This window comes from Podarcis bocagei, assembly GCF_964188305.1.
Source record: "Podarcis bocagei genome assembly, chromosome: 2".
Lineage (NCBI taxonomy): Eukaryota > Metazoa > Chordata > Lepidosauria > Squamata > Lacertidae > Podarcis > Podarcis bocagei.
The window spans coordinates 91074075-91086177 of NC_138126.1; the positions used below are offsets into that span (position 1 = coordinate 91074075).

General features: G+C 44.6%; 1 protein-coding gene across 7 annotated transcripts in view; it reads right to left on the reverse strand.

Annotated features, from left to right (window-relative positions):
* The window catches only part of SHISA6 (shisa family member 6), a 267634-nt gene that overhangs the window by 26156 nt on the left and 229375 nt on the right, over nt 1–12103 (reverse strand). For 5 of the 7 annotated variants that reach the window (XM_081184485.1, XM_081184483.1, XM_081184480.1 and 2 more), the window contains exon 5: nt 5800–5862. The exons of the other annotated variants lie outside the window; for them this stretch is intronic. In XM_081184485.1, the coding sequence (XP_081040611.1) occupies nt 5800–5862 (63 nt within the window). The remainder of the gene's footprint in view (nt 1–5799; nt 5863–12103) is intronic. 7 annotated transcript variants of the gene reach the window in all.

Sequence of the window (12103 nt, forward strand, 5' to 3'; positions counted from 1 at the left end):
TGATTACCGCTAGGTATTTCTTCACGTTGGACTGCAGGGCTAAAGATAGGCTTCTCCATCACTTTGAACCTAGTAAGACTGCATTTCTGTATGAAGATCTTCTTAAGCAGTTGAGTACAGCAGTAAAGGTGAAGAAGGTACGTAAGCAGAAGTCTTTCAAGCAACCTTCTAAACAGCAGAGGATTTGTAAAATCTGGGAGACCATGATGTTCTAACAGAGTGGTTCCCAATTAACTAATTACTGAGGACCCCGTATTTTTCAAAAGCCAAGCCACGGACCCCCTATTTTTTGAAAATGCTGATAACTCTATGGTAGTTACCTGTGCAAAGCAATTTTTTGAAGAAAATATGGGGTCCCATATTTAGTTCTTTTCAGTGAAAAAAGTAGAGAGCAAGGGGAAGGGATCCCTTACATTTTTAAAAATTATAAACACGTGAATCTACCCCATGGTGCAAGGCATTCTCTCTCTCTCTCTCTCTCTCTCTCTCTCTCTCTCTCTCTCTCTCTCTCTCCCCTTCCAATTGCAAGAACCCCAAGAAACTGTATCAGAGGTTTTAGCCTGATCCCAGCTCATTTGCCATCCAGCAACTCTTTCACAAGTTTATCCCCTGCCAGCAAGCAGGCCCTGGTCTCAAGTAGAGGCTGGGTGATCCATGTATCATCATTGTGGCTTTCACTGTGCAATTAACAAGATAAGTGGGTCACTGGCAGGGGATGGTGCCACGGACCGCTGGGGTGTGTTCCGCGAACCCCCAGGGGTCCCCGGACCCCTAATTGGGAACCACTGCTCTAACAGATTTACAAAGTTATCTGTGTTGGAAGCTGCCCAGAGTGGCTGGGGAAACCCAACCAGATGAATAGGGCCTTCTTCTTCTTCTTCTTCTTCTTCTTCTTCTTCTTCTTCTTCTTCTTCTTCTTCTTCTTCTTCTTCTTTTCCTCCTAACTCCAGGAGTCTGTCATAATTTAGGTTGGTGTACATTACTCTGTTCAGGAGCCTCAGGTTGGGGCTACTGATGGCTGAGCTGGAAGATGGGATGCTATGGTAACATGATTTCCATTTATCTTCTCTGTAGAAGCTCTTCAAGCTTCTGATCAACTTCCCATATAATACAGATGCATATGCATCTAGTATCTCCATTATGTAGTTTCCTCATATGCTGAAGACACACCTCTTTATTGTGGCTTTTTAAATTCGACATGCATATTTTTAGCAGGAATCCTATTTTTGTGATTGGAACTTACTTTAAACAACTTTTGATGTATTTAAAGGTGGAGGGTGGGTAATAAACAACAGCAACAAAATTTATTAAGAAATCATTGATTTCTAGATAAGGCCAATATGATTTTTCTGTATTGTTTGGTGTCTGTTTCTGGATAGTCTCTAACATTATTTTCTTTGACCATTACAGTGTGTGGATCTGACCTTAGTGAACTATTCAAAGCAGTGCTCCAAATGGTTTTCCTGAAATGGCATGGCATTCTGCTGTGCATTTTCTAGGGCTTGCCGATCAGAAGGTCAGTGGTTCAAATCCCCGTGATGGGGTGAGCTCCCAGCCAACCTAGCAGTTCAAAAGCACTTCAAAGTGAAAGTAGATAAATAGGTACCACTCCAGCAGGAAGGTAAACAGCGTTTCCATGTGCTGCTCTGGTTTGCCAGAAGCAGTTTAGTCATGCCAGCCACATGACCTGGAAGCTGTCTGCGGACAAATGCTGGCTCCCTCGGCCAGTAAAGCGAGATGAGCGCCACAACCCCGGAGTTGTCTGTGACTGGACTTAACCGTCAGGGGTCCCTTGACCTTTACTAGATCTTGCTATGACTCTATTCAGAGACTGATTTGTGGTTGTGGAGACAAACAAGTTATGGGGAGGGTATTCATAGAAAGGCCCCAAAGAACCCATTTCTGTTTGACTTCCCTTTCGGTTTTAGCTCATGCGAATATTTCCAATAGGGTTTGACTTGAGCAGATAGAATGCTCCCTGCATACTAACAGGTGTTGTTGTGCTGGAAAAACCTGCCTTAGTTGAACCAATCACTACCTGAGCCCACGCTATATGACTCAGTTGCCCCACCATCCTCAGATTGTGGGGACATGCCTGAAATCTTAATCTTACAACCTAGATTCAATATGTTTGTACGATGATGCCTCACTTGCTCACCTACAGCAAACACTCATCAATACAAAAATCTCATCATGAACTATGGCCTGTAGGAAGGGTAATCCAAATGAATGCATTATTTGAAAGCAAACAAAAATTCCACAGGCTGTCATGAAGCACTAGAAGGAATGAACAAAAACACTAGAATACTAGCTCATGAGAAGGAAATAGTTTGAACAAAGGTTCTAAATCCTGAGTGCAAATGCATCACAATGCAGCAAAAGTACATTGTGATACCAGTTCTGTCACACTTCAGAATACTGGTCTTTACATTGGTTGCTTCAGTGGGAGCTTCCTGGCCTCACTCTTGCAGTCTTCTTTTAGACACTGTTCGCAGCCTCCATACAGTTTGGGTCAAGGATGCAGAACCTCCTTCAAAGATAGTCCTCTATTTTGAAAGGGGTGCCAGAGGACAGGGCTCTTATTTGAAGGTGTCCTCCATTTGAAGGTCTGTCCAGTCCAAGTCTGGTTAACAGATAAGGAACCATTAAGGAAGAGCAGTAGCCCTGAAACTGCCCATCAACAGAGACCAGCACCTGATCAGCAAATTGAGTAGGCACACAACTCACCTGGTATCTTCCCCGCTAAACTGAGATGTTTTGTATTTCTGTTTAAAACTGTGGTTCACATAAAACTATCTGAATAATTGTTGAACATGTATATCCTAGCTTTTCTGCAAGAAAATCAAGGTAGCAAGAAGCATGGTTGTCTTTCACCCATTTAATTCTTACATAATCCTGTGAAGTAGGCTGAGACATAGAGACTGGGCCAAGGTCACCCTGAATCTGATTATATTTTATTTCAATGTTTGATATAAAACAGTTGATAGTTAACAATATTTTACAGCTAGCACGCAGTGATATTCAGAATTTGGCATTGTTTTATTGGGCATATTATAGTATTATATAGTATATAATATTTGGCTGTATTTGGCATTTGACATACAATGGCATTTAGTATTTGACAATCTTTTATAAATGGCCTGTTGTATTTTGAATTCTGGAATAAAATTTCACATTTGAAACATGAATGGAAGACTAGGAATTTGGACAAATTTTGTTTAAGCTGTGTTTTAAAGTGATGCATGAGTATGGAAAAACCCGAACCTAATTGGAATCTGAGATGGTCTAAACTTGGTCCACTGCATGGTCCAATGTTGGCAGTGACTCATGAGTGTGTGTGTGTGTGTGTGTGTGTTTGTGTGTGTTTGTGTGTGTAGGCAACAGCATCATCTTGGAGACAGTAGTGTTACACTCATCAGGACAAGGATGGGGTGAGGTGGTGAGATCAGGGGACTTCTAGGGTGTCACTGGTGTGTGAATGTACCTACAGACCTCTGCCGGCAATCTACAGTTCTCCTGACTTGCTGCCACTTCCCCCATCTCATCCTTGTTCTGATTGGCTCACTGCTGTGGTGGGGATGCCACTAACTTCTGCCTTTTTCCTGCCCCATGAGCCACTGCTGTCCATTGAGCAGGTGCCATGGTTAGCATGCCAACTTTGAACAGAACCTTTATTCCTCACTGTGGATTATCGGCTGCAAAAACTACCTTCTCTGTGTCTGACCCATCCTTGCACTTATTTATTACATTTCCTCTGTTCTGTGTTGGTGCAACAATGGAAGGTGTCTTTTTGAACCTGACTTCTTTTTTTAAAAAAAAGGATGCTTAAACTTAACTTTTCTCTTGTCCAAATTTACTTCTGATATAGCATAAATATTTGGCCTTGCTGAGAGACATAACGTAACTGTTTTATGGCTGGCATTTCTTCTCTTGTTGAGGTTAATGGAAAGGACAAAAATTGGGGTTAGTGTGTTAGTGAGAAGGACTTGTTATTTTAGTTGTTGAACGACAATTGCCAACACTGAGCAATAAAATAGATAATTTAGCAGAGTGCCAAGGTAACCTTTTCAAGGCTGTTTGTTCTCGCAAGTGATTGTGCTATGGAGGCCTCAGTTTAAAATGCAGCACAGCTTTCATGTATGCAAGAGTTCTTCACTAGGAACGATGCAGTGGCAAAGCTAGTTTATAAATGACAGCCCTAGGGAAAGAACAACTTGGAGGCGCCATACCTAGAAAACAATATATAGAGATGTCTTCATGCGGTATTTGCACAAAGCTGAAAAGCTAATATTGACAACTGCATATTAGTGCTTTTGCAGACCTAAATCATGCAAAGGCAAAAGTGACTCTTGTGGCACCAAGGAAAAGGTGGCAAAAGAACGGGGGGGGGGGGGAGACACACCAAATAATCAAGGGAGAGAACTACTAGGTGCAGGTAACAGGCAAACTGAGGCCAAAATATTTTGGCAGAGAGTGCTTGATATACTGTTGAAGTGAAGGAAAACAAAATTGCCTGGGAGCCAACAGAAAAGTCTGGGGATATGTGCTCTGACTTTGTAGATGATTTTATTCTTTATTTGTTGGAAATAGTCAAAAACACCATTCCATCTCTATAAACAGACACCACAGGAAACCTAAGAGCAATAAGCTGCAAAAGCTCAGTGGGCAACCAGCTGAAGACTGGATGAAATGAACTGGTGGTGAGAGAGGTCCAAGGTAGAGAAGCAATCTTGCATTGTATAGGAAACATCAGAGGAAAGAAAATACAAAGACTCAAGAGATTTGAGCTCTTTGTTAGAAAAGCAGAATTAAACAAAAATAATCTCTTGACCCTCCTTATATAAGAAGTCAACTAAGGGCCAAACTAGACATGCCAACCCTGGTGCAATTAACAAAAGCATGTGTTGCTTTTAGAAGGAAAATGGAAGTACAGGAGGTCTGATGCAGATTGGGACCCCGGCACGGGGTAAGGGGGCTTTGATGCTGTGCACCCTGCTCTGGCTCCCATCCAGATTGGAGGTCCCACACATGCAATTTGCTTTTTGCTTTTTTTTTAATTAACCCACACAATTACTATGGCAACTTACTGAATCTGGGTTTGCTAGTCACAACTGTTACCTGGAAGTGAAGTACTGGGAGGACTTGCATTCTGGAGTCAGAAAGCATGCACGGCCAAATATTGGAAAGAAACGGAATGGTGACCTTGTTAAAAGAACAACATGCACAACTGATGTGTATGTGTATTTGTGACAGCATGGCTACTGTGCAGAGGCAGCTAAGCTGTCCGCCCACCTCTAGGCTCTGTGTCGCAAGCAGCTGGCTGCCAGCAATGAAATTGTCTTTGATTATGTTGTAAAAGCTGCAAATAAAGTAAAAGAACACAATTGATGATGAGCGCTGAAACATCAGCAGAGCACTGGCATGTGTGGATTATATGGCTTCAAAGCAAATTTCTTTCCTATCTGGGCAAGCAGGTTTTGCTCTTGCTGTGCATCTTTTGACGCCCAAGACACTACAAATCAAAGCAATCTTTGAGAACAGCAACTGAGGAAGAAAGAGAGGCATTTGTGTTTCTAGACATCAGGAAACATAGCACAATGCTCTCCTTTCTGCATAAGAGAGACTGGACCATTGTTAAGCAATATGGCCCAAATACAATATGATCAATAGAATAAATATTTTTCATGCGAGAGTCCAGCTCATGAAATACTCTATTGATATTTGTTTGGCTTCCATGCCAGTAGAAAGAGTAAAGTTACAGCACCAGTAACTTTGATCTTCTCTTGTTTATTATCTTACCATTGGAAGGTGTCTGGTTTGTAGTGCCTAATATCAGGTGGTTATAATTTTGCTCTTGGTCATCTGAAATTCAATGGAAAAAAAATAAGATTCCTTTTTAGGAACAGCTCGCCAAGGCTCTGCCAACCTGCAGGTAATAATTATAGCTCACATTATTCATGGGAAATCTCTACACGATTAAGGAGAAGAAAATGCTTAACAAAGCGGAAGTGTCTTTCATGTTATTCTCTTAAAATTTCAGTTGCAAGAGAAACAAGTTAATGAATAACATCACCCATTGTGCTGAGGCCACAAATGGGATATTCAGCAAAAAAAGAAGCACATCGAAAGCATAAGCAAACCATGACACAGATTTCAGCAGAAGGCAGCCTCTGCTTTTGAGCAGTCTGTAGCTTCTACGTGCCCACACTGCAGACATTCATAAGCCATATTCACGTATTATATCTCTGTAGGCCATTATCACATTCATTCATTTAATAAAATTGATATGCTGCTTAATTGTAAGAAGAATTAGGACTTTACTTTTCCCATCACAAGCCTGGACTAGTCCCACCCCTGATATCCACATATTGACCATGGGCATTTTAAAGAGGAAACCTAGATGTGAGCAGCTGCCCTACATGATCTGGGATGCATAGCACACACTACATCTTTAAAGCACATTCCTCCCCGCAAAGAATTCTGGGCACTGTAAGTTTGTTACGGGTTCCTGGGAGATTTTAACCCTGTGGGAGATAAGCTACAGAATTATTTGAGGAGGAAAATGTGCTTCAGTTGTGCTTTAAAGGCAGTGCATCTACGCAGCCTTAGGCTATGATTTGATTGCGAGAACTCATTATTTTTAGGGACAAAGTGCCTGTGGTGGACATGTTACGAGCATCTCAGAGAAGCTGCTTTAAATTATATAGCTGCACGTGGTTAGTGGCAGTGGCTTACCAGGTAGGATTGTGTAATTTTCTCCAAGCTACCAGTTAAATCTTATACCTGCCATTTGGGTGGTATTGCTTCAAGGATGTGCTCTACAGCTTCAAGTAGCTTCAAGTACCAGGCCCATTGGCAGACCAACTCCGCGTTACAAAGATATCTGCAAGCATCTGGGTGGTGTGAAGACGGCCTGCTCTGGGAGTACTCCTGGGTTCAGCTGAGTCTCAACCCCTGTCCTAAGCTCTGACAATGGGTTGCTTTCCTTACAATACAGTTTAAGAAGACACCAGGCCCACACCTGCCTGGCAGCACAGTATCACAACATAGATATAGAACAACCACAGGAAAAGACACCCACAAAGAGACTACCGCACCACCTCCCTGATTCCACAAACCTCTCAGACATTACATTGACAATGAAGGACAAAGGGTGCTGGATTTTCACAAGACCATGAGAACCAAACGAAATGTTTCATGGGAGACGGGTGAAAGTTCCAGTATGATTTCATTCTTAAAGCAGTTGTGAAGATCCTGATTGTGGTGGTCATGGAAAGGAGATTCTAACACTTCCCCTTCCTGCATTACAATCCACCCCTTGTAGATGTTGAAAATTATTATCTCTCTCCCACATGTCACCTCCTTGGCTCCCTGGGCTGGTAGAATGGTAGAATCATAGAACTGTAGAGTTGGAAGGGAACCCAAAGGTCATCTATTAATTGCAGCTGGAGAATTCCTGCCAGGTGGCCATCCAACCTCTGTTTAAAAACCTCCAACGAAAGAGAGTTCACCAACTTCTGAGGTAGTTCCTTCCACTATTGAACTGCTCTGTCAGAAAGATTTTCCTAATGTAGTGTTCAGGTCAGTGCTGGTTATGAGGTAACAGTAGCCTGTGGTTAACTAACTGGTAAGTGCAAACCCTGATGTAACACAATATGGAAGAACTGCATATGGCATTATTTCAAGCAAACTATACGCAAACTTTCTTACCTGCTAGAATACAAGATAGAATATGAGGAAGGCAGCTACTCTTCCTCCTTATCTTATACTGTATCTGCATAAGTTTGCAGACAAGCTGTGGCTAAGCGAGTGCCCTCACTTGGGCCAGATCACTGCCACTGATTGCATTATCTGACTGCAGAGTCTCATACTCTACTCTTAATATGCTGATTTCTTGGTTCCAGACAGGATTAAATTGCCCAAGGGAAATATTTTAATGCTGGTGAGCCAGATAGCTTAGCACATTTCAGATGCTATCTTGGAGGCAGATGCTGACTAAATATATGTACACTTATATATCAAGTCATGGATAAAAGGTAAAGAGGATATAGTTAGAAGCAAACCTTCAGTACTAAGGTTCCACTGTTAAGATAAGCTAAGATAATGCACACAAATATTCTTATTTCCCCACTGAAGTATCCACCACCTGTTAAAAGAGAAATAAAACGAGACTCCCTAAAGATTAAGAATTTCCTGTTGACTACAGTGCCAGTTAGATATGAACTGATTTTTTTTATTTGCCTGTAGCACTTCAGTTTCTCAAGTTGTGACTGAACACAGGATGTGTGAAAAACAAAATTCAGTTGACTGGGGGGGGGGAGCGTCAAAGAAGCTGGTTTTTTTTGGGGGGGGGAGAAGGAGAAAGGTGAACAATTTGTCCTTCTCATGTTCTGTCAGAAATAGAAGGGGGGCTCCCAATTTCCTCCATGGTGATGACACCTAGTGTTTACAGATCTACATATCCCACTGTCCATGCTTTTTCACTGGAAACAGAAAAGGAAGTTTGAGTTAATTTTTGTTTTTTAAAGCATGAATAACAAACTCCCAGGACAGGTGTATCACATATAACTTGCCTGACCCTGCAAAGGATGTTTGTCAGAGGGATTTGGCCTGGGATTTGGAAGTGTGGGGTCTGATCTGCAGTAAAGGTCATAAATATATTTTATAAAGTGATAATGTTCTAGGGATAGGAAGAAGAAACACTCTTATGCGTCTTAAGTAAAATACCACCTGGCATTTCTGATTAATCACATCCCAATTTCACAGTTCTTAGGAACAAAAGTAACAGGTTTTCCTTGTGCTGATGCAGCTAGTTGTACTGTACTGGACAGGTGGGGCCAGTGATGGCCTTAGATATTTTGGCACATCAAAGAAAAGCAACAACTCCTCCTATTCTCAGCTGGAGCTCATTGGTACTCAGAGATGGAAACTGGAGGCAAAAATGAAAGTCGCCCCTTCTGGAATCTGCCTCTAGCCTAGGATGAGTCAAGCCCCTCTTGCTATGCTGTCCTGTCCTTTGCAACGTCCTGGTATACAAGTACTTCCATGTATTCATTGTGGAAGGCTGTTCTCTTGTCACTGGCTCTGTGGTGGTCAGTGTTTTTTTAAATGAATTTGCTGCAGGTCCTACCCAGCCCTGACTGCTTCTATGCTTTGCAAAACACTGCAATGCCACATTTGGTGATGCTGGCTGTGACCGGCATATTATACCAATCAGCTACTCTGCTCAGGGCAACATCCCGTGTCTACTTGCAGTGAGTCTACTTGCAATGCCAGTACAGTGCCACTGCTGCAGCAGAACATGGTCTGGAGGCACAAAACGTAGCAAACTTGAAGCAGCTAAGCCAAGTCTGGGTCTGGCTGCTGCTTGGAAGTAAGATGCTTGGAACTGAGAGCCATTTGTATGCCATCTTATGTTTCCTGCAAGAAAGGTATAAAATAAGCAATTTTGTTCCATCTGCAGAAGCTCATAGGAACCTCACATGCTTGCTGTGCAGTGGCTTTAGTTCCTCTGGGAATTCCTTTAATATTGAAAGCTATATATATATATATATATGAATGAATATGATGAGCAAAATTAGATTCCTATCATGGTGCTTAAAGAAAAAAAGATTCCTGTTATTTACAAGTCCAGGAGATCTCTTCAAGGCCATCCACTGTGACCCCTCTCTAATTTAGTTCATGAAACTGCAGCTGCTTAAATAGTTTCTTTCCCTTAAATTAGCCTGACTTCCAGCTATTCTCCTGCTGCCCATGCTTTCTGCATTCTTGTTGCACAGCTGACCCCTCTGCAGCACTTTTGCAGGCAATGCTCAAGAGCACTAATAGCGAAGAGTGCTAATAGCAATAAAGTATTTGGAGAGAGAGAGAGAGAGGGCAGATTCTTCTGCTTCTTTGCGGGTTTAATGAGATAATTTTGCTAATGGAGGTGCACCGGCTTGAAGTCAGCCAGGGAAAGGCAAGGCTGTTGTGCAGCCGTCCCAATGATGTGCTGGGCTCACATCTGTCTACTGGGAAGCTCCATTAAGGAAATAAAAGATTAATAGAGCTCTTGGTTTTCCAAAGATAACAATAAGAATCCTCTGGGTGCAGCTGGAAAAGATACTGAAAAACAGTATCAAGAGATAGAGAGAGGGAGGGGAGGGAGGGATGCGGTCTTTATGAGCTGCCTGCTGCAGATCCACCCAGAACATCAAGACGTTTGGCGACACACAAGTTCCGCTGCTACACAAGTCACCAGGGCAAAGCTGGACAGGCAAACTCACTCTGTTGCTTTCTAAGAGCTTTAACCAGGGCCCATGCACACCCCTAGTATTTAGCGTAGCTTCATATATGGGACACGGGTGGCGCTGTGGTCTAAAACACTGAGCCTCTTGGGCTTGCCGATCGGAAGGTCGGCGGTTCGAATCCCTGTGATGGGGTGAACTCCCGTTGCTCGGTCCCAGCTCCTGCCAACCTGGCAATTTGAAAGCCTGTCAAAGTGCAAGTAGATAAATAGGTACCGCTCCGGCGGGAAGGTAAACAGTGTTTCCGTGCACTGAAGCAGCTTAGTCATGCTGACCACATGACTCGGAAGCTGTCTGCAGACAAGCGCCGGCTCCCTCGGCCAGTAAAGCGAGATGAGCGCTGCAACCCCAGAGTCGTTCACGACTGGACTTAACTGTCAGGGGTCCTTTACCTTTACCTTTTTAGCTCCATATATCTTTTTGCTCTCGTGTTCACAGATGCTGGCTCTTCATTAAAAGTTGGCAATAACAGCTTCTACAAACAATCAGGCACACTGCCCAGTGTCCAGTGTCAGGTTGTGATATCGATATCTTGTCCACAATGGAATTTACTGTGTGTTTGCATTCCCATTTAATTGCCCTCCAACAGCACCAATCTTCAGGCTGTTCCACTGTGAATCTGAGTTTACATGACGGTATGGGGATTAGAGGGTAAACCATTCTACCCAGGGTCATAGATCCCCACGCCCCCTGTGCTTTCAAGTGGGTGGATCTGCTGCCACTTTAAGCCACTCCTCTTTCCATGCCCACTACTTCTCAAATGCTTTCATTTCTTTTCCAGCTGCGCTCATATAGCTATTTCCAGCGCTCTCCTGAATGGAGCCGTAAATATATATTCCTTCAGTGGCGTAGCGTGGGGGGTGCCAAGGGTGCCGGCCGCACCGGGCGCAACATCTGGGGGGCGCGAGTCCAGAGGGAAGGGACAAGTTCCTTCCTCCGCCGGGCTCCCCGCAGCCACCGCCAGCCTTGCGCCCTAGCGCGCGCGCGCGCCCCCCGCCGCCGCTGCGGCTGCGCTCCACTCACTGCTCGCAGGAGGAGCAGCCGCTGCAGCAGCGCCGACGCCGCCACCGACGCCTGGCTGGCACGGGCAGCCTCCGCACCCCAACGCGCCGCCGGGCCTCGCCGCGCCCTGCGCTCCCCAAAAACCTCCGAGAGGAAGCCGGTGGGCGGGCGAGGCCCGGCTAAGCCTCTCGCCAGCGGGTTAAGGGGCTTTCGGTTTTAAAAGGATTAGCTTGGGAAGGGGCGGGGGGGCTGCTCGCCGGCAAGCGCCTGCTCCGCGTTTCCAAAGGCGCTCGCCAGCCGAGGGACACGGAGCGCTTGCAAGGAACGGGGCTCCGTGGAGCAGGTTAGGAAGAGATCCCTTCCCTGGCAGGCCGCCGGCTTCGCCAGCTGTTTCCCATTCACGATCAGGAGGAACTTCAAGCTGCTTTCAGCTTTGGTAGAGGGAATCTAAGCAAGGGGATGGAGCCGGTGCCCTGAGGAAAGGCGGCAGCATTGGGTTTGTTTTTAGTTTAGAGAAAAGGCAAGCAAGAGGCGACAGGAGAGAAGCCTGCAAAACTAAGGCATGGCAAGGAGAGAGTGGACAGAGAGGAAAGTTTTTATCCCTCTCTCTGTACAATATAACTCGTGGGCATCCAGTGAAGCTGAACGTTGGAATAGTGGCGTAGCGTGGGGGGTGCCAAGGGTGCCGGCCGCACCGGGTGCAACATGGGGGGGCGCTCGCTCGCACTCGGGTGCTAAAATCCACGGGTTAGGGGGCGCAAATTACTTGCCTTGCCCCGGGTGCTGACAACCCACGCTACGCCACTGTATTCCTT